Genomic DNA, 24,616 nt, shown 5'->3' on the forward strand with positions numbered 1-24,616 from the left:
CACTTGTTATGACACCGATGCACCTATCTATCAAAACAAGTTTTAAGGGCTTATTTTCTGTGGTGCTGGTCCTATCCCCGGTACTCCTGGTTATGGCTAACCCTAACAAATTAACAGTCAGTGCGTGCCTACTTGGACAAAAAAAGAGAACAAATTCACAACACCGCAAGCCCGTGAAAGGACATTGTCCGCATCTTGCAAAACCCTGCTTTGGTACTAACTGCTGTCGCCAGATTCTGATTTTGCATATTGCAAGTTTTATTCTGTGCTTTAGTCTTCACAGAGAAGAGTAGCACGGGCCCTGTTTTGCATTCTTTACATTCCCAAGGACTTGATTTTGCTCAACCCATAAAGAACATAGCGTCTCTCGGGGCTCAATACTAGATAAGACTGTGTTGTAAACAAGCTGCATTATTGTAGGAGCTTCCTTGGACTGTTATCAAATCTTAAGTGAATATTTCAGATGGGTCGTTTTCCTCCATTACTGCACACGGCCAGGTGGGCAAAAACCGTCCTCTTGTCAGGCATTCACAGTTAGTTCTACTCCTCCTACATTTATTTCGACTGCCCACCTCATCCTCCAAGCTTCGGACTTGCAAGAGTCACACTTGAGGAGAAGCCAGGCAATGTATAAGGAGAAGACATCTCTAGCCTCCTCGATGGAATCAAGAAACATGGGTATTGCAGTCCCGTTAGGCATGCTGATGCTGATGCTGTTGCTCGGCTTGTCGAGTTCAGACTCGGCCCAGGACAGAGCAGAGTGTACTGATCAACTGGTGGGTCTCGCCACGTGCCTTCCTTACGTCGGCGGTGACGCGGCAGCTCCAACACCAGATTGTTGCTCTGGGATGAGACTGGTCCTCCGAAAGAGCTTGAAATGCCTTTGCATTCTTGTCAAGGACAGGAACGATCCCAGTCTTGGGCTCAAGGTCAACACCACCCTTGCACTCAGCCTTCCCGCCTCTTGCCATGCGCCTGTCAACGTTTCTCAGTGCACTGGTAAGTTTAGTTCCGACTTCTGAGAAAGTCTCTCGTGTTCATCTTAGGCAAAATATCTGCGCCTTGCGGCATTTAGTTCTGAGAAATTCTCGCTTGTCCATTCCAAAATGAATAGGCAAAGTGTCGGCACTTTGCAGCATGTGCCATGAAGTAGATGCAGTGGATGTTAAGCAACTTCAGCTGATTTAAGGCATAGGCAGCTTCCGAAAGAAGTTGCATCAGTTTGTACTAAGAGTCTCCTGAACAAACTTGGCATGCCCAGTTTTTGTAATAAAATTCGTCCGACTTTCGCCTCGTTAGTCCTTTATCTCTAAACTCGATGCTTTTTTTCTTTGGTCGTATGGCATATATTCAGAACTTCTGCACCTCGCTCCGAACTCTACAGATGCTGAGGTGTTTGACGGATTTGAGAAAAGCCTTGAGAAGAGAAATAGCACCTCTCTCTCTAATGGTAACAACTCTTACACCTCTAGTTTTTAGCAGCATGAACTACTTGAAGTCTCCTTCCATAGAGAAGTTCTCCCCACGACTTCCTGGTGTTTTTGGTTGCAGATCAGGGGAATTCCACTGATGGTACGGCAGGATCAAGCGCTCAAATAAAGAGTAATAGCAGTGAGAGATCAAGAAAACCGTGGTTGGCCACCTCAACTGTTGTTTCCATAGTTCTTCTTCAGACCTTCGCCGGACTTCATCTTCGCTTCATATCCATGTAGAAGAGTTAGTGGCTTGACATAATTCAGCAAACCACAGTGATGCAGGTCTATCAAACTTGCACTCTGCCTGATGTATCTCCCTTGTAAATGTCCGACTCAGAGTCTTCCGGTGAGCGGCCAAGCTTCAAGCACCGACCTAAGATATAGGTAAGGTACAATATGGTCAAGTTACAATATGATCATCGATATGGACACGACGAAGTCAATGGCTTAGATAAGTTTGCTAGAACTTGCTTGGTAGACTCTTCTTTGCCTTCTAAATATGACCACTACATATGAAGTTGTTCGATTGACCTGGTGGGTCAGTATATAATTGGCTATTTGACAATCTAATGTCGGCCATCCTGTGACTTGACTCGTCTACGCATAATTGGACGGTGCTGCTGCGATATACTACTGATTGATTAACTCTGCATATAATCGAACGAGCTGGTTCTACAAATCTTAGATGTTGGGCGAAATTGCTCTCTTTGTGAGTTCAACCGAGTGTGCTCAAAGGATGCTACAAGCTTCCAATGCAAATGGCCACAGCTAACTGAAACCAAAAGTAACACTTGAAAGCTCAATTCCTTTCCTAGCTACTGCAGCTGCAGCTATTTCGAAGCTGTATGCTTCTTATGGGAGCAAATAGCAGCGGGGGGCCAACTAGCTTTGCTTCTTTCATTCGCAAAATTAAGCATATACTTTCATTTGGCTCAAACATTTTCAAGCTAAACAGAGTTGCTTACACAATACAGCAGGGCAAAGCAAACAGGCGGCCTCTTTGTTTCCAAAGCCTCAAATGTCGCGTCTTCCCTAGTTGAACTTCCATTACCGGACGATCATTAAGCGAGTTTCCTCTCTCTCCCAAAAGAAGGACCTAATTGCCTGATCGATTCTGCGAAAAAATAAAGGCAAATGAGGAACACTTTGCAGATGAACTTTAGAAGATCCCCACCTACTACACTCTCTCTAAAAGCATGAGGTTCTAGATCAAGGCACGGCCTAAATTATTTTCTGCATTACTGAATGAACGCATGCATATAATGTGTGTCAGACATTGCTTAATGCTTCCTTTTTGTTGCCCCCACTGATTTTTTTATGGCTCCCTGTTGCCCCACTGATAAAAAGAACTCCGTCTCTTTCAAAACTCAGAAGTGTTAGAAGCCACAAAGCTGATCAAGTGACAGTCCCGTTCAACAACCCTATTAATTAACTAGGTAAGCTAACCGATGTTGATCGATAACCTTTCTTCCCGGCGTTTCTATCAAACAGATGAGTCAGCCCAAAGAAAAACCCTATCCAGAAATAGCTGCAATACCCAAAAGTAGAATGCATGTATCGGTATTGTAGCTTGCTGTATAGGCGTATATACTCCCTTTATCGAATGGTCCGCATGCGAATCCAATGTTTTTGCGTTGCCTTTGGATTTGATGGGTTCCACATTGGTCCATACGATCCATATGGGTTCGGGTTATTCTGCTCATAGAGGTACATTGGACATGTACAACATACATCTTGTTCATCAGGAGATGCTAAGAGCAATCTCAACTAGCTAATGAGCAATCTTACTGCATTTTTTCATGAATTTGATTGAATAGATACTTAACTCAATGCCACTCTCATGTAATTTAAAACACTAGGCTGCCTTTCCTTGGATCAGCTTTCGGTTTTGTTGTGTGGTCATGAGCCTCTCTCATCCCAAAAGCAAACTCAAAGAATGAAGTTTTTCCTCATACTTATAAACCGACCACCAGCCTTTTCTACAACCGACGTGGGATAACCCCAACAAGTTTTGCTTGCTTAAACTGGTCCGACACCAGACTGTGGATGATGCACCATTAAAAACCATGATTAGAATGGCCCGATTACTAAACCACGGCAACGTTTCCGAATTACAGACATCACAGGGCGGAGTTAAACTTGATTGGCTTGATGATTCAACACAAGACTAGCTAAGAGAGAACTCCAGACAGAGAGAGCGGTTGAGGGCAAATTGCACATTCATGAGGCAGTTCAGCACTAGGTGGGGAGACTATGGATTAGGCCAGGCTTTGATTTCTCTGTTTGTCAAGGACTGACGACCAGTAACATCAATACGGGTACAGGACGGATAGGAGATCGAGCAATGTCCATGGAAGGAGTACGATGGTCCCTTCAAGCCAGAGTGTCACAATAATTGCTCATGGACATGGATGTGCACCGGAGGAGTTAAGTTCTGAGAATCAATCACAGGTTACATGGCTGAGGCTTAGCCTTTTGCAAGAGGGAAAGGCCTGCGTGTGCACAATTTTGCTTAAAGAGGATTTACGAGAGCCACATGATCACACTCGGAAGTAAATGAAACCCTTCCCTACTGTACTCTCTCGCTTTGGCTATTCAAGCATACGTGCCTGCTCTAGATTGTACCGCCTTTTAAGAGGAGGGCCGCGTTTGTTGCGGCGTCCGTGAATCGTTTTGAGCCGCTTGTTTCGCGAAAAGTTAGCGATCGACAAATGTTTTTCTATATATATATATATATATATATATAGCTTTGGACAATGAGCGACCGAAGAACAATTTTATTATCAACTACTTCCCAGCCTCAAACATTTTTGCTGGCGTTGCAAGTATTTTCGTTAGCTCGAGCGAGATGAGTGATTTTATTGTCCTAATTGTTGATTTCCTGGAAGACGAACGAAGCCACATTGCATTTGTATGATGACTGGGAAACCCACCGTGGTGGTTGGCCGAGCGATGCAGGGCTTGCTCCTAAGTGATTTGAGGTTCTCTTGTTACGCATCCGAGACCCTCTAGTCACTCATCGGTTTTAGGGAAAAAAAAAAGTCCAAAAAGTCTTAAACCGATTGTACCGCAGTCAATTTAGCTCCAAATCTTTTCTTGTGCCAATGTCGGCAAATTTTGTTAGGAAATCATTGACGTTGCGATCCAATCAATGTGGCCGTCTTATGTGGTGTGACCGGGATTTGAGGTGAACGATTTTTACATTTTAGAAAATTCTCTCTTTGTTTTTTTTTTTTTTTGGTAAGGGAATTCTCTCTTTGTTTTACCTTTGCTTATTTTCCCTTTTCTTTTCCTGTCGCCTATGGTCAGTCGTCGTCGGATGTACCGGCCACACGTCACAGGCGAAAGAAAATGAAAAGAGAAAAAAAAAAGATAAAAAGAAAGAACAATAAAATTTTAGAGAAATATTAGAAATATCTCAAAAATCATTCACGTTAGTGCTAATTATGTCGCGTAGGGCGATCGACGTTCATGTCAGCGATTTATGATCAAATTTGGCCGGAAGGACTATATTAGCAAATCGTCAAAAGATTTAGAGTTAAATTGTCAAAATTGAAAAGTTTAGCATTGAATTGGTCGTTGTACAATATGTATGGACAATTGAAAGGTTCCGAACTTTGGACAAAAAAAAAAAAGGACTCATAACTGAATTGGCTGCCATATATAATAAGTTCAGGACTTTTGGGACGATTTTCCATGACAAAGCGTGTCATTTTCTAGCCATCGTCTTTCTCGTATCATGTATGAACAATACATTGAGAACAAATACATTTCCTCTTTAAATGTCATCATCCTAAAATCCACTCGAAGAGTGAGGCCCTCTGGTCACGCATTCGAAACCCTGAATTCACTCGTCGTTTTTAGTGAAACATAGTCCAAAAAGTCTTAAACTTGTTTACAATGGCCAATTCAGTCATAAATCTTTTCGTTGTGCTAATTTAATCTTAAACCTTTTGAATGTTCTTCAATGTAGTCATTTCAAACAATTTTGACCAAAAATCACCGACATTGCAGTCAAGTCAGCATGATCATCCTACATGGTGTGGACGGTTTGTACATTTTATAAAAAAATTCTCTTTTTTTTCCCCTTTTCTTTTCCTATCGCTTGTGGTCGGTCACCGACGGGGAAAAAGGGGAAAACAGAAGAAGAAAATTTCAGAGAAATTTTAAAAAAATTTCAAAAATCATTCATGTCGGTGCTAAACATGTCAAGGTAGGACGGCCGGTGTCCATTTCAACGATTTCCAGCCACATTCGATCGGAATGACCGCATTAACAAATCGTAAAAAAGTTTAGGACTAAATCGCCACGATTGAAAAGTTTAGAATTGAATTGACTACCGTATAATAGGTTTAAGATTTTTTGGACAATTGAAAAATTTATGACTGAATCGACCATCGTACAACAGATCTACGAGTTCTTGGATTATTTTTCCTAACAAAGCTTGGCGTTCTCAAAGCACCCTCTTTCCGAAAACGAGAAACATTTCCTCTTCAAATAAGACTGGGCGCGCGTCCCGACTCGTTCGTTAACAAGACCTTTCGTTTTCATACATCATCTTTCGTTCCACGGCCATTATTATCGATGCACAAGCATGCTGGTTTTGACGACGATGACGACCGCCATCTCCAAGCTTCTTCTTCCCCACAGTCCAGTTGGAGGAAACAAGTGGGTAGGTGGAAGTTGGAGCTCTCCAGATGAGAAGCGTGGCCCTCATCTTCTTTTAGTGGGTTTGTTGGGACACGGTAGTGGCCAGCTCGGTCGTAATTAAAGTGCAGACTCCTTTTTTCACAAGTAATTAAGTAAATAAAGCGAGTGAGTTTTGATTAGGAGAAAATGATGATAATACATCAGAAGAAGTGAGACAAGGAGTGTGTTGTTTTCACATGGGAGCAAAGTTCAGATGATTTCTGTCTGAACGAGAGAATCTGTCTCGTGCTCTCTCGTTTGGGGAAAGACGACGATACGTGACTTTGTCGTCCCACACGGTCGGGTCGGAATCTTTCGGGTCTCCCATTATTGTTTGTTTGCCGATCGCTGACACGAAGATCCGATCAGAAATTTCACGGATGGTGTTTCTCAATCAATCCGTTGAAAAGTATTTTCATTTTTTTGTCGGATTGTTGAATACTGATCGGTTTCCACATGAGCAGGGTAAGAGATACATTGAGTAGTTTGCCATAATCCCATACATGAAGTACTCCAAAAAAAGAAAAGAAAGAAAGTACCCCTTTTTTAGTATTGCGTGTCCAGATGAAGATCTAATGTTTATTTTTCCAATTTGTCCGAATAACAAGATGGGGCCAGGCAATCACGGACCGGAGTCGCTTGGTATCACGGGGCAGACTTCTGGATCTAGAGAAACGATCGAAAACATTCTAATGGAATCGTCACGTTCACGGGTTGGCAATGAATTATAAGTCAAATTAAGAGGGCCTTAATCCATTTTAATTATAGTTCCACGTCATCCAGAGCTGTAATTAATTAAACCAGACGTGTGTTTTTTTAGGGAGAGTCGTGTTTTCCTCTAATCCCTATTCGCCCACCAGTGTTCCGATTACTGAGCTACGGACATGGAACTCATCCATGTTAGATTCCAGTTGGCATATAAGCCTTAATAGAGACTTAAAACTGAGATTTAGCGGTTAGGGACATGGTAGTGCTGCGGAAGCAAGCGCTTGAATAAGAAAATCGACAGGAGAAGAAAATAAATCAACACTAGATTTACGTGGTTTGGCCGGATGACCTACGTTCACAAGGAGAGAGGCAACGGATTTCACTATCAATCAAGCAATATAACGGAGATTACAACCACATTCGAGCTACTCAAACATTCTCGATGTTTCCCAACGCTCAATTACACACTGTCATAGATTTTAGATGCAAATGTACAACAACAAAACATATTAGGGTATTAAGTCTGTAATGGAGATATGCCATGGCTTTAAGGAATTAAAAAAAAAAAAATCAGTGAGTGAACCGGAAAACGGACCAAATGAGCCGTTTCGGTCCGGTCCGATCTTTTTTTTTTTTTTGGCCTCACCCATAATATTTTCACGGGTAGCCAATCGTCTCCCAAAAAGAATTTGACTTATGTAGTATGCCAAGAAAAAGGAGTTAAGACCTAGACCTCAACTTGTCGACAGCGGCTCATCACCTCTTGGCTACTTCCGATGATGAAGACAAGCTTTTTACCTCGGACCCGGAGGGAGATGTGGCCGGCCCATTTCGGCGCACGAGGGATCCGACAACTTCGCATGTGAATCTTTTTTGCACTTACAGAAACCAACAATCATTCCAACCTCCGCTGTCCTCACCAACATCCATCCACTAACTTTATAAAGAAAACAAGCAAAATTGTTTAAAAAAAAAAAAAAAAACCCTACAGTGCAATTCGGTTCACGAGCCCCGCTTGCATAAATTGAAGAGGACAGCACGAGCCGTTGAGCTTCACCGTGCGCTCACAGTCACATCCACGATGGTTTCGAGGAACTGCGGGAGCCCCGTGTGGAGACTGCGCTGCTTGCTCGCGGCGGCGGTGACGGCGGCGGCGTTGATAGGGTCGGGGCGGTCGGACCTGAACCAGGACCGGGCGCAGTGCGCGGACCAGCTGGTGGGGCTGGCGAGCTGCTTGCCGTACGTGGGCGGGGACGCGAGGACGCCCACCATAGACTGCTGCACGGGGTTGAAGGCGGTGCTGGACAAGGGCAAGAAGTGCCTGTGCGTCCTCATCCGGGACCGGGACGACCCCAACCTCGGGCTCAAGATCAACGCCACCCTCGCCCTCGGCCTCCCCTCCGCCTGCCACGCCCCCGCCAACATCACCGAGTGCATCGGTACGTGCCCCGTCTCCCTCCCTAGAGGGTTTGATCAACAACTCCTGATTGATGTTTAATCCAACTGAGCAAAATGGTTCAGATCTCCTGCACTTGGCGGCGAACTCGACGGATGCCAAACTGTTCAAGGGAGCCACGAACAGCAGCAGCACCGTCAGCAGCAACAGCACAGCCACCCCAGCTGCTAGTGGTAATTGTTCATCATATTAGCACATAATTCATTCCTCACATAACAAATGAACACAAGAAGATCGGCATGTTTAATAGGTTCCTCCAATTCTGCAAAAACCCAATAACTAGTTCTTTCTTGCTGGGCTTGCTAACGGTCCTGTTTTGATGAACGATCTACTATTGCAGCAAACTCCACCGGCAGCGGCGGTGGGTCAGCTTCTGAAGTGAAGAGCCACGGCGGAGATCGGACGCCGATGAAGAGGTGGTGGGTACTAGAGATCATGTGTGGAGTCCTGATAGTGTTGTCGACGTCGAATCGAATGTGGGGCGCTTGATTCCATATGCAGTTCGCGCTTTCTTCTTTGTATCTTTCTTTCTTTCTTTCTTTCTTTGGTGTTGGATACGGACGATGTTGTCTTGATTAGGTGGTCGATTTAACACCCCTTCCATGTTCGCTGGCTTATGGTCACTGCTTCATTTGAATTGAATAAGAGAAGGACGATGATGTGGGTGAAATTTTGTACGTGCAAGTATCGTCGGGTCCAGTTATTTCCAGTCTGATTGATGTTCCTGGAACGGTAAAAAGGTTCGTTTGTTTTGCCCCGACTTAAAGACTTGCGATCATAAGACGGTGATCTCGAATTTAGCGCGAGAAATTACAATTCTCGAAACGCAGCCGACTTTATGAATTAGAATTAGGCACTTTTCTTTATCCGATTCTCCAAAAGAAAATTCGTTTACTGGCATTTCGATTCGATGGCCGGGGCACTTGCTACTCGTTAAGCATGTTTTATTAATAGGTGTTATTTTACCAAAAACATTCCATTAAAAGGTATGGTATATTGCTCATTACCTGTTTGAAAGAATGCCTCCGCTTGAGAAATGCCAAGTTGAGCTCTTTGAATCCTTGCCTACGAGTAGAGGCCCGGAATCCATGCCCTTCGAGGCTCTTGCTGATGGGGTGCGGTCGAACTCAGGAAGCCCACCTAGTTGATTTGATAGGCATGGTAACACTTCTGCTCTAAAAATTAACTTATGTTCAGAAGTCGATTTCTCCATTTCTAGAGAAAAGTAAATTTTTTTGCTTCTTCGAGTAAAATGCTCCGGAAGTAGAAAAATAAAGTTGCGTAATTAAACGGATTTCTACTCCAAAAGTATTATCATGCACGCCCTTTAATCACTTTCGGAGCTGCTCATACTGCTAATTAACTCGTCCAAAATTGAATAATCTCTTGCGGATCTCGGTCATTCGGTTAGGGGCTTTCGAAACCATACTTATCAATTGAGTATATTTCCCAGAGAATGGATCCTAAAATAGAGAACCCTCTTATGCCGACATAAACCCGACCTGTCTCCCCATTTTACGGGCCTAACTTTTTAAGTAACAGAGTGCAAATTTTCCCATCTCGGGCCATTGTGATGATGCGCTTCTATCCTTTTCGACTAAAGCATGAAATGCAAAATTAAAGGGAACATTATCTAAAAAAAATCTTAAATTTATTACACTTTTATCAATTCAATTCTAAATATTTTGACTTTGTCTTTTTTTTTATCTGATTCTATCATATTCTACTATACAAGCCACATTATGTGCACTAAATGCCGTATGCGGGTTGCGAAACCATGCTCCTTCCTCACCTGTCTCCAAAATATTTAGAATTGAATTAACAAAAATGTAATAGCTATAGGGCTTTTAAGACAATTATCCCCAAAATTAAACTGGTAAAGATAATTAATGAAGTTGGCATTGTTCTCGGTTACATTAATGACCTTTGCAAAGCGAACCACCCCATATCTAACAATGCGGATGTCCTGTCGTGTTTTTTGACTTCTCCCAGGTCAAAGGTCCACCCGTCGTAAAGCAGGTCATATGTAATGTGAACATGGCACGAGGTCGTCACATTGTGCATGTGTCCTAAAGCTACGACGACCCTAGGGGTCCTTATAATGGGTAAATAAACATCCCAGAATAAAATGCACAATTTGTCAAAACTATGAACGCCATGTAAAGACATATAGGCCCTATTTGGTTATTGGGTATGAAACCATTTGATTAGAAATTGGATTTCTAGTCCCTTTTTTTTTTTTTATTTCTTCTTTTTGGGACAATCTGATTTAGATGAAATGAAGTGGAATGGATATCGAAATTGGAAATGCAATTTTGGTTCCATTAACGTGTGGGAGGAGCGAAAAGAAAATCGAAAATGACTATGAAGGAGCCACTGAAAAGAAAAGTATATGCATGAACCGTCAAATGAGGCTTGAATTTGACATTCGCGCGGGAACATAATCAATATGTCCGATATCGGTATTGAATTTGAAACCTTAAAATTCAAATTAGGAGAAGGCACGGTCTGATTTCGAGGTGTCGCCAAATGCGATAAAATTACGAAATTTACTCGTCACGGATCTTACTTCAATTCCGTTGCGTCCCTCTAACAAATGTAGCCTAAAGAAATCGTGTTGACTTGTAAGGGCTCTTTTCAAGGTTTAGAAAAGTTGGGTTTTCGCATGAGGCTGCGCCGTGGTTTGTGTATGCACATTTCGAAGACACAGCCTGGAAGATTCATAAGGCCGAAAGGAATAGCCATAAGAAACTTAAAGAAATCGACGACACCAAGGAAGTTGGCAATATTATATTCTACTGTTCTTTCTGTTTGTTCATTCAACCACATCATTTCCTGCGAGGTCCCTTGCACATCTCTTTTAGCTTTCCTTTGAGCACTATATTAACTTCTCTGTGCCTGCCTTCTTTTGCTTTCACTCATGCCAAACTCATGCACATTAGGGCGCGTTCTTTCGGACTATATATAGGCGTCAATACAGGGGTTCTTTACTCATCGATTCAGTAACAATCTCAAACGCCCTTCTCAAGCAAAAGCCGATACTGCGAAATGGAGCAGCAGAGCCAGGAGGTTCCGGCTTCATCTACCCCTGCCAACCATAGAACGAGTGAGAAGGGGGGAAAGAATGATGAGACGAGGATGACAATGAAGAGGCGGGATGTGGATGCAAATGCAGACATAAATGAGTTGGCCGACGCTTTCATCAAGAAATTCCGGAACCAGTTAAGGATTCAGCGAGAGGAATCGTTTAAACGGTTCCAGGAGATGATCTCCAGAGGAGTATGAACGATCACTGTCTGTGTCCACCGGAAAGTGATGCAGGGCAAGTGACGAATGCTGAATGACAAATGATACTATACTATAGTTTTGCTATTTTCTTGTCTTGAAATGGCTAACCATACAAACTACATTTGAAGTCATCTCTGTAAGGATTATACCTTGGTACGATTTCCATCATACATCCTTACACTTTAATTTAGGCCACCAGCTCTCGCCCGCTCTAGACTGTCTTTATCACCGGACTCAGAATTCAAGCTTAGTTGGGCAAATCCTTGGTCCGGTAGATTTGGAAAAGCAGTCCTCCGGTCGACGGCAATTCCAGTAGTCAATAGTGACTGATATGCTAGTCCCAGTTAAAATGATTGCAACGGCAAAGCTCGATGAGGATGTCTATCTCCAGCGTGAACCTGATTGGCCTCTGGGCTCTTCCCCAAATGAAGCAACTTCTGAGCCATTCATTATTGATGGGTAGGAACATCAAGCCCAAGATTAGAACCAGGCAGCATTTAGAATCAACTGTATGAAGCAGGGAGATCCAAAACGTATTCACACATGATTGAAACGCTCCCCCCCGAAGCCTACCGGGGGCAAACACGCAAGAAAAAAAAAAGTAAACAAAAGAGGATGATCTAACTTGTATCACGGCCGAGATTCGAAATGGACGAGAAGAAAAGCGTAAGTACAAAATAAGCTGCTTCTAATAAGAGGCGTCTGTCAGTTCAATCACCATCAAAATGTTACAAGAAACCATGAAAAGTTATAATTCCTTAGCTTGGGGAACATAAGACCCTCTGTATAAAATGGGGAGGACAAGAAACTCATCAACCTTTCGAAACCCTACGAAAATGGGTCACTAAGAATATGCCTATTGAGAAAAAAAGGAACAGGGCCAACAGAAAAATCCCTTTACACTCCCAACAGATATTCTACAACCCATCCACCCACCCACCAGAATCGGCAAAGACAGGAATGGATCGATTCGAGGAAAGAAATGGGAAATGTCTAATCCAAACCCATCAGCATTCCAAAACCCTCCATCTGCGCATGCACCAATATGAGAAATACATCCCCCTCAACCGTGAGACATACTATCAAACAGTATAAAGCTTGAACCACTTAGACAAGACAAAGACATAATATAACCAGCAGAAGCTGAATGCCACTGTCGCACTTCAGAAACAACGGAAGAGTAAATTTCATTACTTAATCCCATGCACTGGGGCCATAACCACCTCCATAGCCTCCCGATGATCCTCCATACCCTCCAGATGATCCTCCATACCCACCACTGTTGCTGCCGCCCCCACCATAGTAGTCAGATCCACCCCTATTGAAAGATCCTTCCCTCCGGATGTCACGACCACCGAACCGGCCTCCACCAGAGCGACGATTCCTTCCTCCGCCAAATGAGGACCTAGCAGCATACCTGGAGAGCCAAGTCGGAACTTCCTGATTTGCTTCTTGCATCAGCTCAGCTAATGACCTCGCCATTGATGAGTTATTCTCATTAAAGAAGGCAGTAGCTAAACCAGACTTCCCTGCTCGTCCTGTTCTTCCAATGCGGTGGACATAATCATCTATGTCATTCGGAAGATCAAAATTGATCACATGGGAAACATGTGGAATATCAAGACCACGAGCTGCAACATCCGTAGCAACTAGAATTGGAGTCCTGCCACTCTTAAATGAGCGGAGAGCTGATTCTCTTTCCTGCAAGCACAGAAAAAGCGTCGATTATAAGTCACTATATGTTATATAGAGGAACAAATTCAAAAATAAAACTTTCTACAACTAAAAATCGAGGTTGCTCCAATCAGTAATGAAAGTACAATGTTGCCTTGTGTCTGACAGTGCAACCACAAATGTCGAATGAGTACAATCTTCACCAATTTTATTACGAAAAGGTACATCAATGTTGACTCTCTCTCTTCCACCCCCCCCTTTCCTCTTTTTCCCCTCTCCGTCCTTCTCTCTCATCCACAGCCTACCGCACTCCTTTGTTTGAGATCTCGCATCACCTATAAATGGATGCAGAGAGATGCAAACAGGGCAGAAGACTGAGAATGCAGGACCAGCATAAGATGCATTTGCAGCAGATGAACAGCACCATTTAAAGTTCAAGTATCAAGCGAATTGTCCTTGGTGCTTGGAAGTCAAACTTAGATCGCATCCTTGCCCCCTCTGGGGTGTTTCACCAGGAAATAGAACTGAGATGGCATCCTAGCCCCCTCTCAATGTTGGCACAAGGCCATCCGTCTGCCGTTTTATGTTCTGTCTATTTAATACACAACAAAGTCACCAACTAATAAAATGACTCTAGAAGCAGTAACCAATAACCTCACCAACTGTTATTCTGGTCTGTATTAGAAACCTTTAAGTCAGCCATGGATGTAATTGCTTTAACTGACATGTGGATTCTTTGAATAGTAAATTAGGTCATTTTTCAGCTTTGAGCTCTTTTTGCAAATAGTTCAGTATCCCCTTGGGTGGATTTTTATCAGAGAGAGAGAGAGAGAGAGAGAGAGAGAGAGAGAGAGAGAGAGAGAGAGAGAGAGAGAGTCCTGATGTTGCACATAAAACACTTAATTAATGAACGAGATCACTGAAATGAAAAGAAGAAAAGGAGAAAAGGAGAAAAGGCAAATTCTAGTCTCAGTGAAAACCAAGTGTAAGAGAGCTTTATGCCATCAGAGTACAGGAAACTGCAAAAGCGGGACGAGTTGAAAACTAATAAAGTCCAGTCACCCCAAAGAAGAGAAAAGCTTCCGTTAAAAGTAGAAAGACATGTCTCAGCTAGAAGTTGGACCCCAGCAATGGGTTAAAGTACATCAACAGAACTTACAGAATTCTTATTGGAAGAGAAAGAATATCAAAAGAGGTAGAAACCTACTGCACCCTTGAAAGAGTACCTATAATCCAAATCATTCGGCCATAATTTCTCGTTATGATATCACATCTTTGTGTAATAGGGGCTTAGCAGGAAAGGGGAAGACCATAGATAACGAAGAGATCAGGTCTGAGAGTTTGAATTGCCTCATTGAAACTCAATCATGTCATAATCATGTGCCCACACAGAATGCCAGTTTGGAATCACTTGGCCATTTGAACATCTTGAGTGATATTGCAATTTCAATAACTAAAGCCAACTAACATCATAATCTGTCAACAGAGCAACTCTTATATATGGATCACTTGGCCATTTGAACATCTTGAATGATAGAGCAATTTCAATAACTAACATCATAATCTGTCAACAGAGCAACTCCCACGTATGGATGCTCACAAAAAAGCATATGCCATCTAATCATGAAAATCATGCCAACTTATCAATTTGTCCAGCAACAAATGAGACAAATGTCTATACAACATTTAAAAGCCACAGTAGCTTTCCAGTTTCAAATATCAAGTAATGTAATTACCTAACCAACCCATTCAAAAAGATCATCAATAAGTTCGACAAAGGTAGAATACCTTCAATTCTTCAAAGATAAACAGCAATGCAACTTTTAAAGCAAGAGGTTATCAATAAGGTTTAAGTCAGGTGGACATTTCTTCATTCATATAGAACATTAAATTCAAGTCTTACAGCTCTTCTCTCATTGTATTCTGTTGATAGCGCGACAAGTATCAAATTTCATTAACAAATGGAAACCCAATCATCACCAGCTTGATAAACAAAACATAAACTCTTAATGCAGCATTCATAACTACTTGCACTTGGCTATTTAGGCATGATTTCATTTATAGAGTATCCTTTAAAGCATAAAGATTGGCAAAAGCCACACATGCAGAGCTTATTGTAGACTACTTGATGTAGTGAAAAAACCTATCACATAGAACAAGCATGATTCGACCAAAAAAACAAGCATGAGGATGTCATTTCTAAGAAGCCATCAAATTTACGATTAAAAAATAAGAAAAGCATTTTCACACTTTTTCCCCAGACATCAAAAAACCCCATTTCTAGGGGTTCATTTAATATGGTTTCACAAAGTACTACGAATGTACAGAAGAACTGAGGCAGGAAGGTGGACCTGTTGGGTTCTATCTCCATGAATCGAAGTAGCTGGAAAACCATTACCGCATAACCAGTTTTCTAGAGCATCAGCCCCCTTCTTTGTCTCGACGAAAACCAATGTCAAAGATTGCTGCAAGAATCAATAGTCATGACAATGTTAAAAAGGATCGGCCCAGAATGCAGAGAAAGAGTAACAATAACACGAAATTAGTAACTGAAAAAAAATGAAGCAGAAAATCAAAACTTTTCTCATCCGAAGTGATTTATAATCATAGGTTTCAACTTAATAAATTTAAAGGAAAGATTTCCTCCCACCGTACCTTCCCCTGAACAGCAGTGTCTCTTTGTGCATGAAGAAGATCCATGAGATAACTCCTTTTATCAGAATCATGAACAAACTCAACTCTTTGGACAATCAGATCAGTGCTAGATCCAACTCTTCCAACAGCCAAAAAGATATAATTATATAGAAAATCAGAGGCCAATCTCTGCATAAAACCAGACGATATAACATGAATGCTGCTAAATAAATCTGTATCAAGGATATCCATTACGTTACATCACAGGGCATATATAACCAGCAAAAGCAAAAACAAAAGCAAAAGGTTGCGATATTATACATACTTCTACATAAAGAATTAAGTGCTACAGACACAAAAGCAAACACCAAACCTATCAATGTAGAAGTTCATCATACAATGTAAGACTGAAAAGGACTAAGGTTGACTCAACAAGTTTCCAGCTGCACCACGCTATGTGAACAACTCCTAATTATCATAGTTTTCCCTTGCAATGTACAGATCAAATAAATATATGCTCAAGTGCGCCTTAATGACCAATTGTTAAAAATGGATCTGAAACATAAGCAAAGCATTTATAGTAAAAAATGTGATATTATCAACATCAAGAAAAACATTGCCAAAACAGAGGCTTGAGAGGTGGCACCGAATTTACATGCTATCTTCAATTAAGACAGATACCTGAATTTGCTTAGGGAAGGTGGCACTGAACAACATTGTTTGTCTTTCTCCACTGGGAGGCATGTCCATTTGTTCCACTATTTTTCTTATCTGAGGCTCAAAACCCATATCAAGCATTCGATCAGCCTCATCAAGAGTCAAATATCTGATCATCTGTAACGAAACTCTAGCTCTCTCCAGCAAATCTACCAATCTCCCGGGAGTAGCAACAAGTATATCCACACCTCTCTCCAATTCCCTTAGCTAAACATATTCAAAATCACCAGTGAGTATATAGTGCAGAATATTATGCATTTACAAGAGATTGATACATCACAACACAAAATAAATACTGGCCAAAATCAAAACGCTGACACCCAAAGAACAGATGAGAGTAAAAACCAGTATCAACGAGAATGCAATCGAGCATTCCACCTTTCAAACACCATCATTTTTTAACTTAAAAATAGCCTTAGAAACTAAGCACTGATCTGGGGTCAAAATAAGGAGACAAAATACGTCTATGAAGACAGCAAAAACAGAACAATAGCATGTTTGGGAAGGGGAAGCATTCAAAAGATACTTATTACTCCTGCTAATCACTTTTTCTCCAGAATCTTCAATTAAATTAAGAATATCCTGAATCTCCAAAAACTGTTAAAAAGTGACATTAGATTTTGCATGTCGACATTTGTATACTAGAATAGATTTTAGACGTTTCAAGCCAAAAAAAAGAATCGAAGTGTGAAACAACAAATACAAAAAGTAAGTCATAAGTAGAAAACATTCTAAACAGGTGCCATTACATTCTTGGAAGCCAACAAGTTAGTGACGATTAAACTTTACCAGAGAAACATTATACGTGGATCATGATACAGCAGAACCTAGGTGATGAGGAACAAGGGGAAGGGGGGGGGGTGTTGGGAGAGAGAATACCAAACCTGTTGATTTATTGGCGCTCCTCCATAAGCAACCACCACCCTCACACCAGTTTGATAGGAAAACTTTCTAGCTTCCTCATGTATCTGCGTGCAAATCACAAAATTACCTCATGATAAAATCAGCAAGGAAAGATGACGGGGTTGCATAAAATGATAAACAAAACTTACTTGCATTGAAAGCTCCCTCGTAGGAGAAAGAATAAGAGCAAGCGGGTAGACAGTACGTGCCCCACGTGGTGGCCTCTGTACTTGTGGACTGCTTTTCATTATACCACTGATGATTGGAAAACAGAAAGCGGCTGTCTTGCCAGATCCAGTTTGGGCACAAGCCATCAGATCACGCCCTACCAAGGAAATTGGTATGGCATGTCGTTGCACAGGTGTTGGTTTCACATACTTACACCTCCGAATGTTTTGATTAACAGCTTCACCTAGATCAATTTCTGCAAAAGTATTAACTGGAGGGGGTACATTATCCCCGCTCGTCTCCACCGGAATATCTTCATACGCATCAAAATTGATCCCGGAATTCTCTTGCTCATCAAAAGGCTGCTCCGTGTCCACATCATCTCCAAAAGGATTCACTTCCCGCTCTCTCCCACCACCCCAACTCCCACCTTTGCCACCCCACCCACCAGCACGGCCGCCGCCACCACCGCCATATCCTGCCCGAAAATCATTCCTAGGAGCCCCCCAGCGTGGCCCACCAGATCCAGGCCGATCAGAACCAGGAGTTGGCCCAGTATTAGCAGCTGCCGGTGGATCGGCCGAAGGTGGACGGTTCCTCAGATGTGGAGGGACATAAGCACTTCGACCGGGAGCTGAGCCAGCAACAGCAGCACCGTTGTTGGCAGAAGATCCAGCACTTACATTGTCAGCTGCGGAAGACGCAGCCAAATCTGCCCATGAAGCTCGCATATCTCGATTGAAACACCCTCACTTGAATTTTCACGAGCAAATATATACCAGAACTTAAAAAATCGAAGTGAACACTTCTCCCGTTCGAATTTTACAATACAAAAGATAAAATAGTCTCCCTGAGAAAGATAAATGTCAGCTATGTCAGCGATTTCAAAACCTGATGAAAAAAAGTAAAGATCATCAAATCAAGAGGCACGATCAATAACGCAATAAAAATAAGCAGAAAATATGAAATTCCCAAAAAGGCAAACCGGGATTGCAAGATGAACTGAGAGCACGACAGAGAATCGAAAAATCCAGGGACAACCAAAAATCGGTCACGCATTAAACCCCGAAAATCCCTCAATTCCAGACGCATCTTCCCTATTCTCTCCCGTCCCACACACAGCGAGTCAAAAAATCACACAGCATCGAACACACCGAGCAGAAAGACGCAATCACGAAGCGCGATCTAGCACGTCCCCGGGAGCGAGCGCGAAATGCAGCAGACCAAAGCCCGGAGCACCCCGAATGCTCGCGATTCCCAACGCCCATGCAATCCCCGGCGCTCATAAGCGAGGACGAAGGGACAGAGAAGCATCCGCTCAAAAAACGCGAGCCAAGACCGGCCCCCAAAAAGGGCAGAGAAACGAGAGAAGGAAGAGGCGAGAAGCAGAGAGAGAGAGAGAGAGGGAGAGAGAGACAGAACCTGAAGAGGAACTGCGGGGAAGCTGTGCTCGACGACGAAAGAGGAGCGCTTGGTGCGTAGTTAGAAGAAAAGATTTGATTGAAGAAGATCCAATGAGGAAGAGAAGAAAACCCTAGAGAGGACAGACAGTACGTTTTAACGCAGCACCCCAAACCAAAATATCTCCTCTCTCTCTCTCTCTCTCTATAAAAAGAGCCCAAAGGGAACTTTCTCTCTCTAGAAAATTGCCCCTCTTCTCTCTCTACATCTGACTTTTGCGGTATTTTTATTTATTTTTTATTTTTATTTCTCGGAGTCCTGCTGCTGCTCTCTGGCCCTTTAAAGGAAAAAAAGAAAAAAGATGGGAAAATGAAAATGGAGGAGGTGGGGAGATAAAATTAGGCAGCCCCTCCGCATAAAATAGTGGCTGGGCGTCATTATTCGGGGGACGAGCGGCTTAGAAAAGACGATGATCTTTCCCCTCGTTTTTCAAAATCCCTTCCGCCCCCGAGGGGAAGAGGTAACTTCCTCTCGAAGGAGGGCGGTTTCCCCCCGGGCCTCCTGGGGCCCACTAGGCCCAGGTTGGCCTTGTCCCCCCCCGCTCGTTTCTTGGGCCCAGAAAGATCTTGAACCGATCCTCCTTTTTTTTTTCAATGATTCTTATTTTAAGGTTCGAAACTAGAGAGGGGGGGATCGAGGGGTGCGCGCCGGGCGCCGCCGGCGAGACTCGGGGCTGCCGGGCATTGTGGAGATCTCGAGGGGTCGCAGATCAAGTTGGGACCGATGCGGGGCAGTTGCTCGATCCGGTAAGCCGGGCCTAGCTGGCTTCTTCGGACGGGGAGATTTCCGCGAGCTCATCTGGCCTCGAGGGACCAAAAAGTTGTGTATGACAGATGTACGCCCATGTGATGGGGGCTCGGGGGTCCGTCTTTTTTACCTCGTGAACGGATTCAGTTGATTTACGTATTCACAGATTGCTCTCTTTCTTCGACGTGGATCATGACTTTACGCGACTTCGAGGTTCGTGGCTTGTTTTCATTCCTGTGAATGCAGAGAAAGCGAAATTAGAATCGGTCGAGAGCAATGTCAAGTAAAAAAAAAAAAGATTTACACAGCACGTTCGTACCTTCACGGATGGTGAGAATAGGTTTCATTCATTCCAATTTTCGTGAGCGATACGAACAATCGTTTTTAGAGAAAATGCTTTTTAAGTTGTTCATTTTTTTCGCGAAACAACCGAGTCCAAAGATGCTTGAAAAAGAAAGACTTATATGACAAGATACCATAGTGAAAGTACGGTGTATTTAAAGGTCGTTTAATGAAAAATTCTATCGCATCGGTACGATTTTCTCGACTTGGTCTTCAATATGAAGAAATGTTGCTCAACCGCTATTAGGCACGTGCAACGACAACTTTACTTTTGAATTTCGACACATTTCATACGTTTGTACCAAATCCACTTTCGATGTTTCTCAACCGCTACCATACTCGATAAAAATAAAGAGAGCGAAAAAACCATTGGCTCCCATTATAGAGAAAGGAAAAAGATTCATCTTGTTTTGACCCCCCTTATTCGTATCCTACACGAAATCAAGTACTTAAGTTTGTAATCCGTCTAATCGAATCCATTAACTTGTATGATTTCTATGTTCCAAGTCTTAACACGTTTGGCTACACTGAGGCTTGAAAGCCCGTAACAACACCATTGAAGTAGAATTTCTGCTCTAGAAATGTTTCAAGAGCATAAACCCGTTTGGTTACGTAATCTTATTTTTCTGCTCTAGAGCATGTTTTTTGCTCTAAAAATCGTTTTGAAGTTACTTTTTTACTTATATCCAAAAGTAGAAAAATCAACTTCTGCTCAGAACTAGAAGTTGATTTGTAGAGTAGAAGTTTTGCCATGCGCGCCCCTAAAACAACATACTTTTAAATTGAAAATAAGGAAAAGAGCAGCTCTTGTAAATGGATAAGTTCACCTGAAATCTCAAAACTTTTTATAAAAGTACAGTTGAGTCATAAACTTGAAAAAAATGTAATCAAGTCTTAAAATTTATCAAATTGATGCAATCGAGTCATTTTATTAACCCTGTCCAATTTGACTAACAAAAAATGCCAGCAATCTTTTTTTATTTATTTTCTCTCTCATGAGATGACCTTGACGTGGCTAAAACATAAAAATAAATGACATCATTTTGTCCAAATCTAATTCCTTAATTCAAAATTTATTTGTTCTATTAAAAATAAGCAAATCTTTAAAAAATACAAACCCCCACCCCAAAAAAAGAAGATCTTCTTCTTTTTTCTTTTTTGATTTTTTTTTCTCGTTACTTAATCTAACTTATAGAAAATTTGTATTAAAAAATTAGTTTTGGACCAAAACGACGTTACTTTAGATGGTTAGCTCCATATAGAAGAGTGAAAATAATAAGAAAAAAGTCACATCAGTATTTTCGTTAGTCAAATTTGATAGGGTTAACAGTAGGAGTCAATTGCACCGATTTGATAAGGTTTGTGACTTCGTTACACTTTTAGCAAATTTTAGGACTCAATTATATTCTTGTGCCAAGTTTTAGAACTTTTAGTGCATTTATTCTTATCTAAAATTTAGTCAAAAAAGAGAATAAAACATAAGTAACAGAGGCAGAGAGATCACGGGGAAGGTACTTGATTGCGCAACCTTCGAACACCGTCATCATCCACACCTTACGACTATTCCTCCCGTGGCAATCTCTCTAGCTCGCTAAATTATTAGATTTAGGCATTGCTAAGGCACGCAATCTCAACAATATTGAACCTCACTTGGGATGCATGTCAAGACCAACCCTTGATCCTCTTGCTCTGATACCACATTGTCAAGCCCGATCCTCGATCCCACCGCTCTTATACCAACTCTTAAGGGACTGTTGACTCCTAAAATTTTAACTAAATTTTTCGGTCGTCAATTTGCATAAAAAATCAGGAATTATTTTTATTTCCCGCAAAAAATTAATCCATTATTCATATTTAATTTTTGTCATTCATGCATTGCATTTTTGCATTTAATTGAACCGGCAATAGAAACGGACTTGAGCTAGTCGTGCGGACATGGCCCATACATTTTACATATTCATCGGGTCGACCATTGATGGACTTGATTGAATGTTTTAGAATTTGATTAATTGGAATAAGCCTATAATTCATCGAGGTGGCTTAATTCAGACGTGGGTACTCCAATAAAGAAGTTGAATTTTTGAAGCTTGACCAAGATTTGAGGGAACCAGCACAGCCCCATGATATCCATGCACAATCATTTCGTTGGGAAGCAAAGCAGGAAAATCAAGGAGATTTGAGAGATTTGTGGGACTATCTTATTTGCACTATCACAGAAAAAGAACATGCGGTGCCTTCAAGTAGAAGTCAGTGAGCAAGTCCATGTAAGATGATGTTCGCACATACGACAAGCAGGGGGGGAGGTTTCAGTGATTGAAACAAAAAAAAAAAAGGCGTTAGAGAGAAGTTATAGAGAGAGAAGGTGTTGTTAACGCTTGATTTTTTTTTTTTATCAATTTTATTTTTAGAAATTTTTTTAAAAAAATTCATAAAAAGTCAAAAATTACAAAATCAACTTTGGAAATCTTGGCCAAGCCTAAGAACCATTTTTTGAACAAAAAAATATTTTTCATATTTTTATTATTTTTTGAAAATAGAGAAAACACTTGAAAAATGGGGAAAAATAGCATTTGAGGCAGAAAAAATATATAAAAATAGCCAATATTTTTATTTTAATTTCATTTTCATTTTGGCTTCTTAAAATTTGAAAAATTCAATTCGAGATTATGGGTTACTTCATTAGACATAATTCTGAATTGAGCTAAAAAATGCATTTTGAGTCATTTGATTTTCTTTTTTTCACTTTTTGCAAGTTGTGGCATTTGCCTCAAGTCCCTCTCGTTCGCTTTTGGCCCAAAAATTTCAGAAAATTATAGAATTGGACTAAAACGACCAAATTGCACAAATATTTTTCAGTTTAGTCCATGGGTTTTAAATAAAATGCAATTAATCAAATTCTAGGGATCACCATGGCAAAGTAGGACCACTACCCTATAGTTTTCAACTTTCTGAATTGATCTGTGGGGGTAGTTTGGATTGAATTGGTCATTTAGGGTTTGAATTACATAATTTTCATTTCCGGGTCAAATGGAAAATTTGGGATTTTTTATAATTCCTAGCATATTTTTGGGGAAAATCACATTTTCTAACAGAATTCATGCCCCTGAGTCCAATTTTGACATCTAATTTGAAAATATTTGAAGTCTTGGAGGTCAATTTGAGGATTTTAGGTCTGCTCGGTCAAACCGGATTTGACCCAGCGACCCCGAGAGACCATTTTCTTTCCCAAATTGCAATTCCCACGCAATTTTAAACTCATTCATAGGTCGAGATTGACCAGCCAAATTGGGTCCCTTCCCGACCATAATCGTAGGAGCTTGGGGAGGGGTTTTATTCGTCGCCTTCCTCTATGTCTATCAAGACCAATTTTAGGGCCAATGGTCGCCGAAGCAGGGCGGAGCAGCTCGGTCAATACCGCGGCGGTTTGCGAAAGTCAACTCAAGCTGTACCGTCCGAATCGGACATTAATTCGAGCACGCCGGAGGTGCAAACCGACTTGACGGAATTCTCCATCGTTTCTGTCGGCGTTTGGACCAAATAGCACGCGTGATCACATGCCGTTTGAAGTCGGTGGATGCTCCTCCCGCGCGCAAACTCAATTCGAATAGGAGAAGTATGATCTCACGCATTTTTGTGGGAGGAGGTTCATTATGTTCACAAACAAAACAAAATAAAGAGAGAGAGTTAGAGAGAGAAAATTCTCTCTGTGAGGCCGCCATTGAAGCAAACTCAGGCTAGAGCTTCAAGGACTTCACTGCGACAATCCATAGCAAATCAAGGCTTAAGATCACTTCTAGAAGCTTGCTGAAGCTCGAAGGAAGCGATCGAACCTACTCCGACGACTCAACACCTCCAAAAGCGGTAAGTCGAACTCGCGAGCTTTCATCTTATTGACACCTAAATTTTGACTAATCTTTTTAGTCATTTATTTTGCATAAAAATTAGGAATTAATTTCAATCCCTACAAAAAATAATCGGATCACTTTTCATATTTATATTTAACTTCATATTGCATTACATTGCATTTACATTTAATCGGATCGACGGTGGAAAATGGATTGAAATCGACGAGCGGTGGGCCAAAACTCAAAGAGCAGAATTCGGCCAACTAGCGGGCAATTCCGAAAAATTCATCAAGATCTTGAGGTCTAATTTGAGCTTAAATCAGCCCATTTAGTGTTTAATTTGGGAAAAAGCCTTTTAATTAAGGATGCTCATTAATTGAGAAAAAGACTTGTCTCTGGATCAAATTACGGTTATCCGAAGTTGAAGGACTATTTCATAATTAAATAAAAGTTGTGAAACCCTAGTTTGTCCATAAATAGGTAGCTTGTTCACAATTCAAGGGGAGCCA

At 41.6% G+C, this 24,616-nt stretch overlaps 3 protein-coding genes across 5 annotated transcripts; 2 read left to right on the top strand and 1 right to left on the bottom strand.

The window, feature by feature from the left end:
- The first annotated feature begins 445 nt into the window (after window positions 1–445).
- On the top strand, window positions 446–2,007 carry LOC115753234 (non-specific lipid transfer protein GPI-anchored 6-like). 2 transcript variants are annotated; one of them, XM_048281231.1, is made up of 3 exons: window positions 446–999; window positions 1,355–1,450; window positions 1,555–2,007. In XM_048281231.1, exons 1-3 carry the CDS (start codon window positions 627–629, stop codon window positions 1,710–1,712), a joined length of 627 nt encoding a protein of 208 aa, XP_048137188.1. In that variant the 5' UTR covers window positions 446–626; the 3' UTR covers window positions 1,713–2,007. The 2 variants fall into 2 exon arrangements, with proteins under 2 accessions (XP_048137188.1, XP_030547624.1); XM_030691764.2 differs by having other exon boundaries at window positions 451–999; window positions 1,552–2,007.
- A 5,837-nt stretch (window positions 2,008–7,844) lies between these two features.
- On the top strand, window positions 7,845–8,916 carry LOC115753235 (non-specific lipid transfer protein GPI-anchored 6-like). The gene is made up of 3 exons (XM_030691765.2): window positions 7,845–8,311; window positions 8,394–8,501; window positions 8,669–8,916. The coding sequence occupies exons 1-3, from the start codon at window positions 7,954–7,956 to the stop codon at window positions 8,815–8,817; spliced, it is 615 nt and encodes a 204-aa protein (XP_030547625.1). The 5' UTR covers window positions 7,845–7,953; the 3' UTR covers window positions 8,818–8,916.
- A 3,371-nt stretch (window positions 8,917–12,287) lies between these two features.
- On the bottom strand, window positions 12,288–19,325 carry LOC115753191 (DEAD-box ATP-dependent RNA helicase 37-like). Of its 2 annotated transcripts, none has more exons than XM_030691705.2 (7): window positions 19,135–19,325; window positions 17,694–18,562; window positions 17,526–17,609; window positions 16,606–16,848; window positions 15,946–16,113; window positions 15,642–15,755; window positions 12,288–13,317 (listed from the first exon to the last, which is right to left on the bottom strand). In XM_030691705.2, the coding sequence occupies exons 2-7, from the start codon at window positions 18,441–18,443 to the stop codon at window positions 12,811–12,813; spliced, it is 1,866 nt and encodes a 621-aa protein (XP_030547565.1). In that variant the 5' UTR covers window positions 18,444–18,562; window positions 19,135–19,325; the 3' UTR covers window positions 12,288–12,810. The 2 variants fall into 2 exon arrangements, with proteins under 2 accessions (XP_030547565.1, XP_048136292.1); XM_048280335.1 differs by having other exon boundaries at window positions 17,694–18,603.
- Between the last annotated feature and the right edge of the window lie 5,291 nt (window positions 19,326–24,616).

The sequence above is a fragment of the Rhodamnia argentea genome, chromosome 6, assembly GCF_020921035.1.
Source record: "Rhodamnia argentea isolate NSW1041297 chromosome 6, ASM2092103v1, whole genome shotgun sequence".
Lineage (NCBI taxonomy): Eukaryota > Viridiplantae > Streptophyta > Magnoliopsida > Myrtales > Myrtaceae > Rhodamnia > Rhodamnia argentea.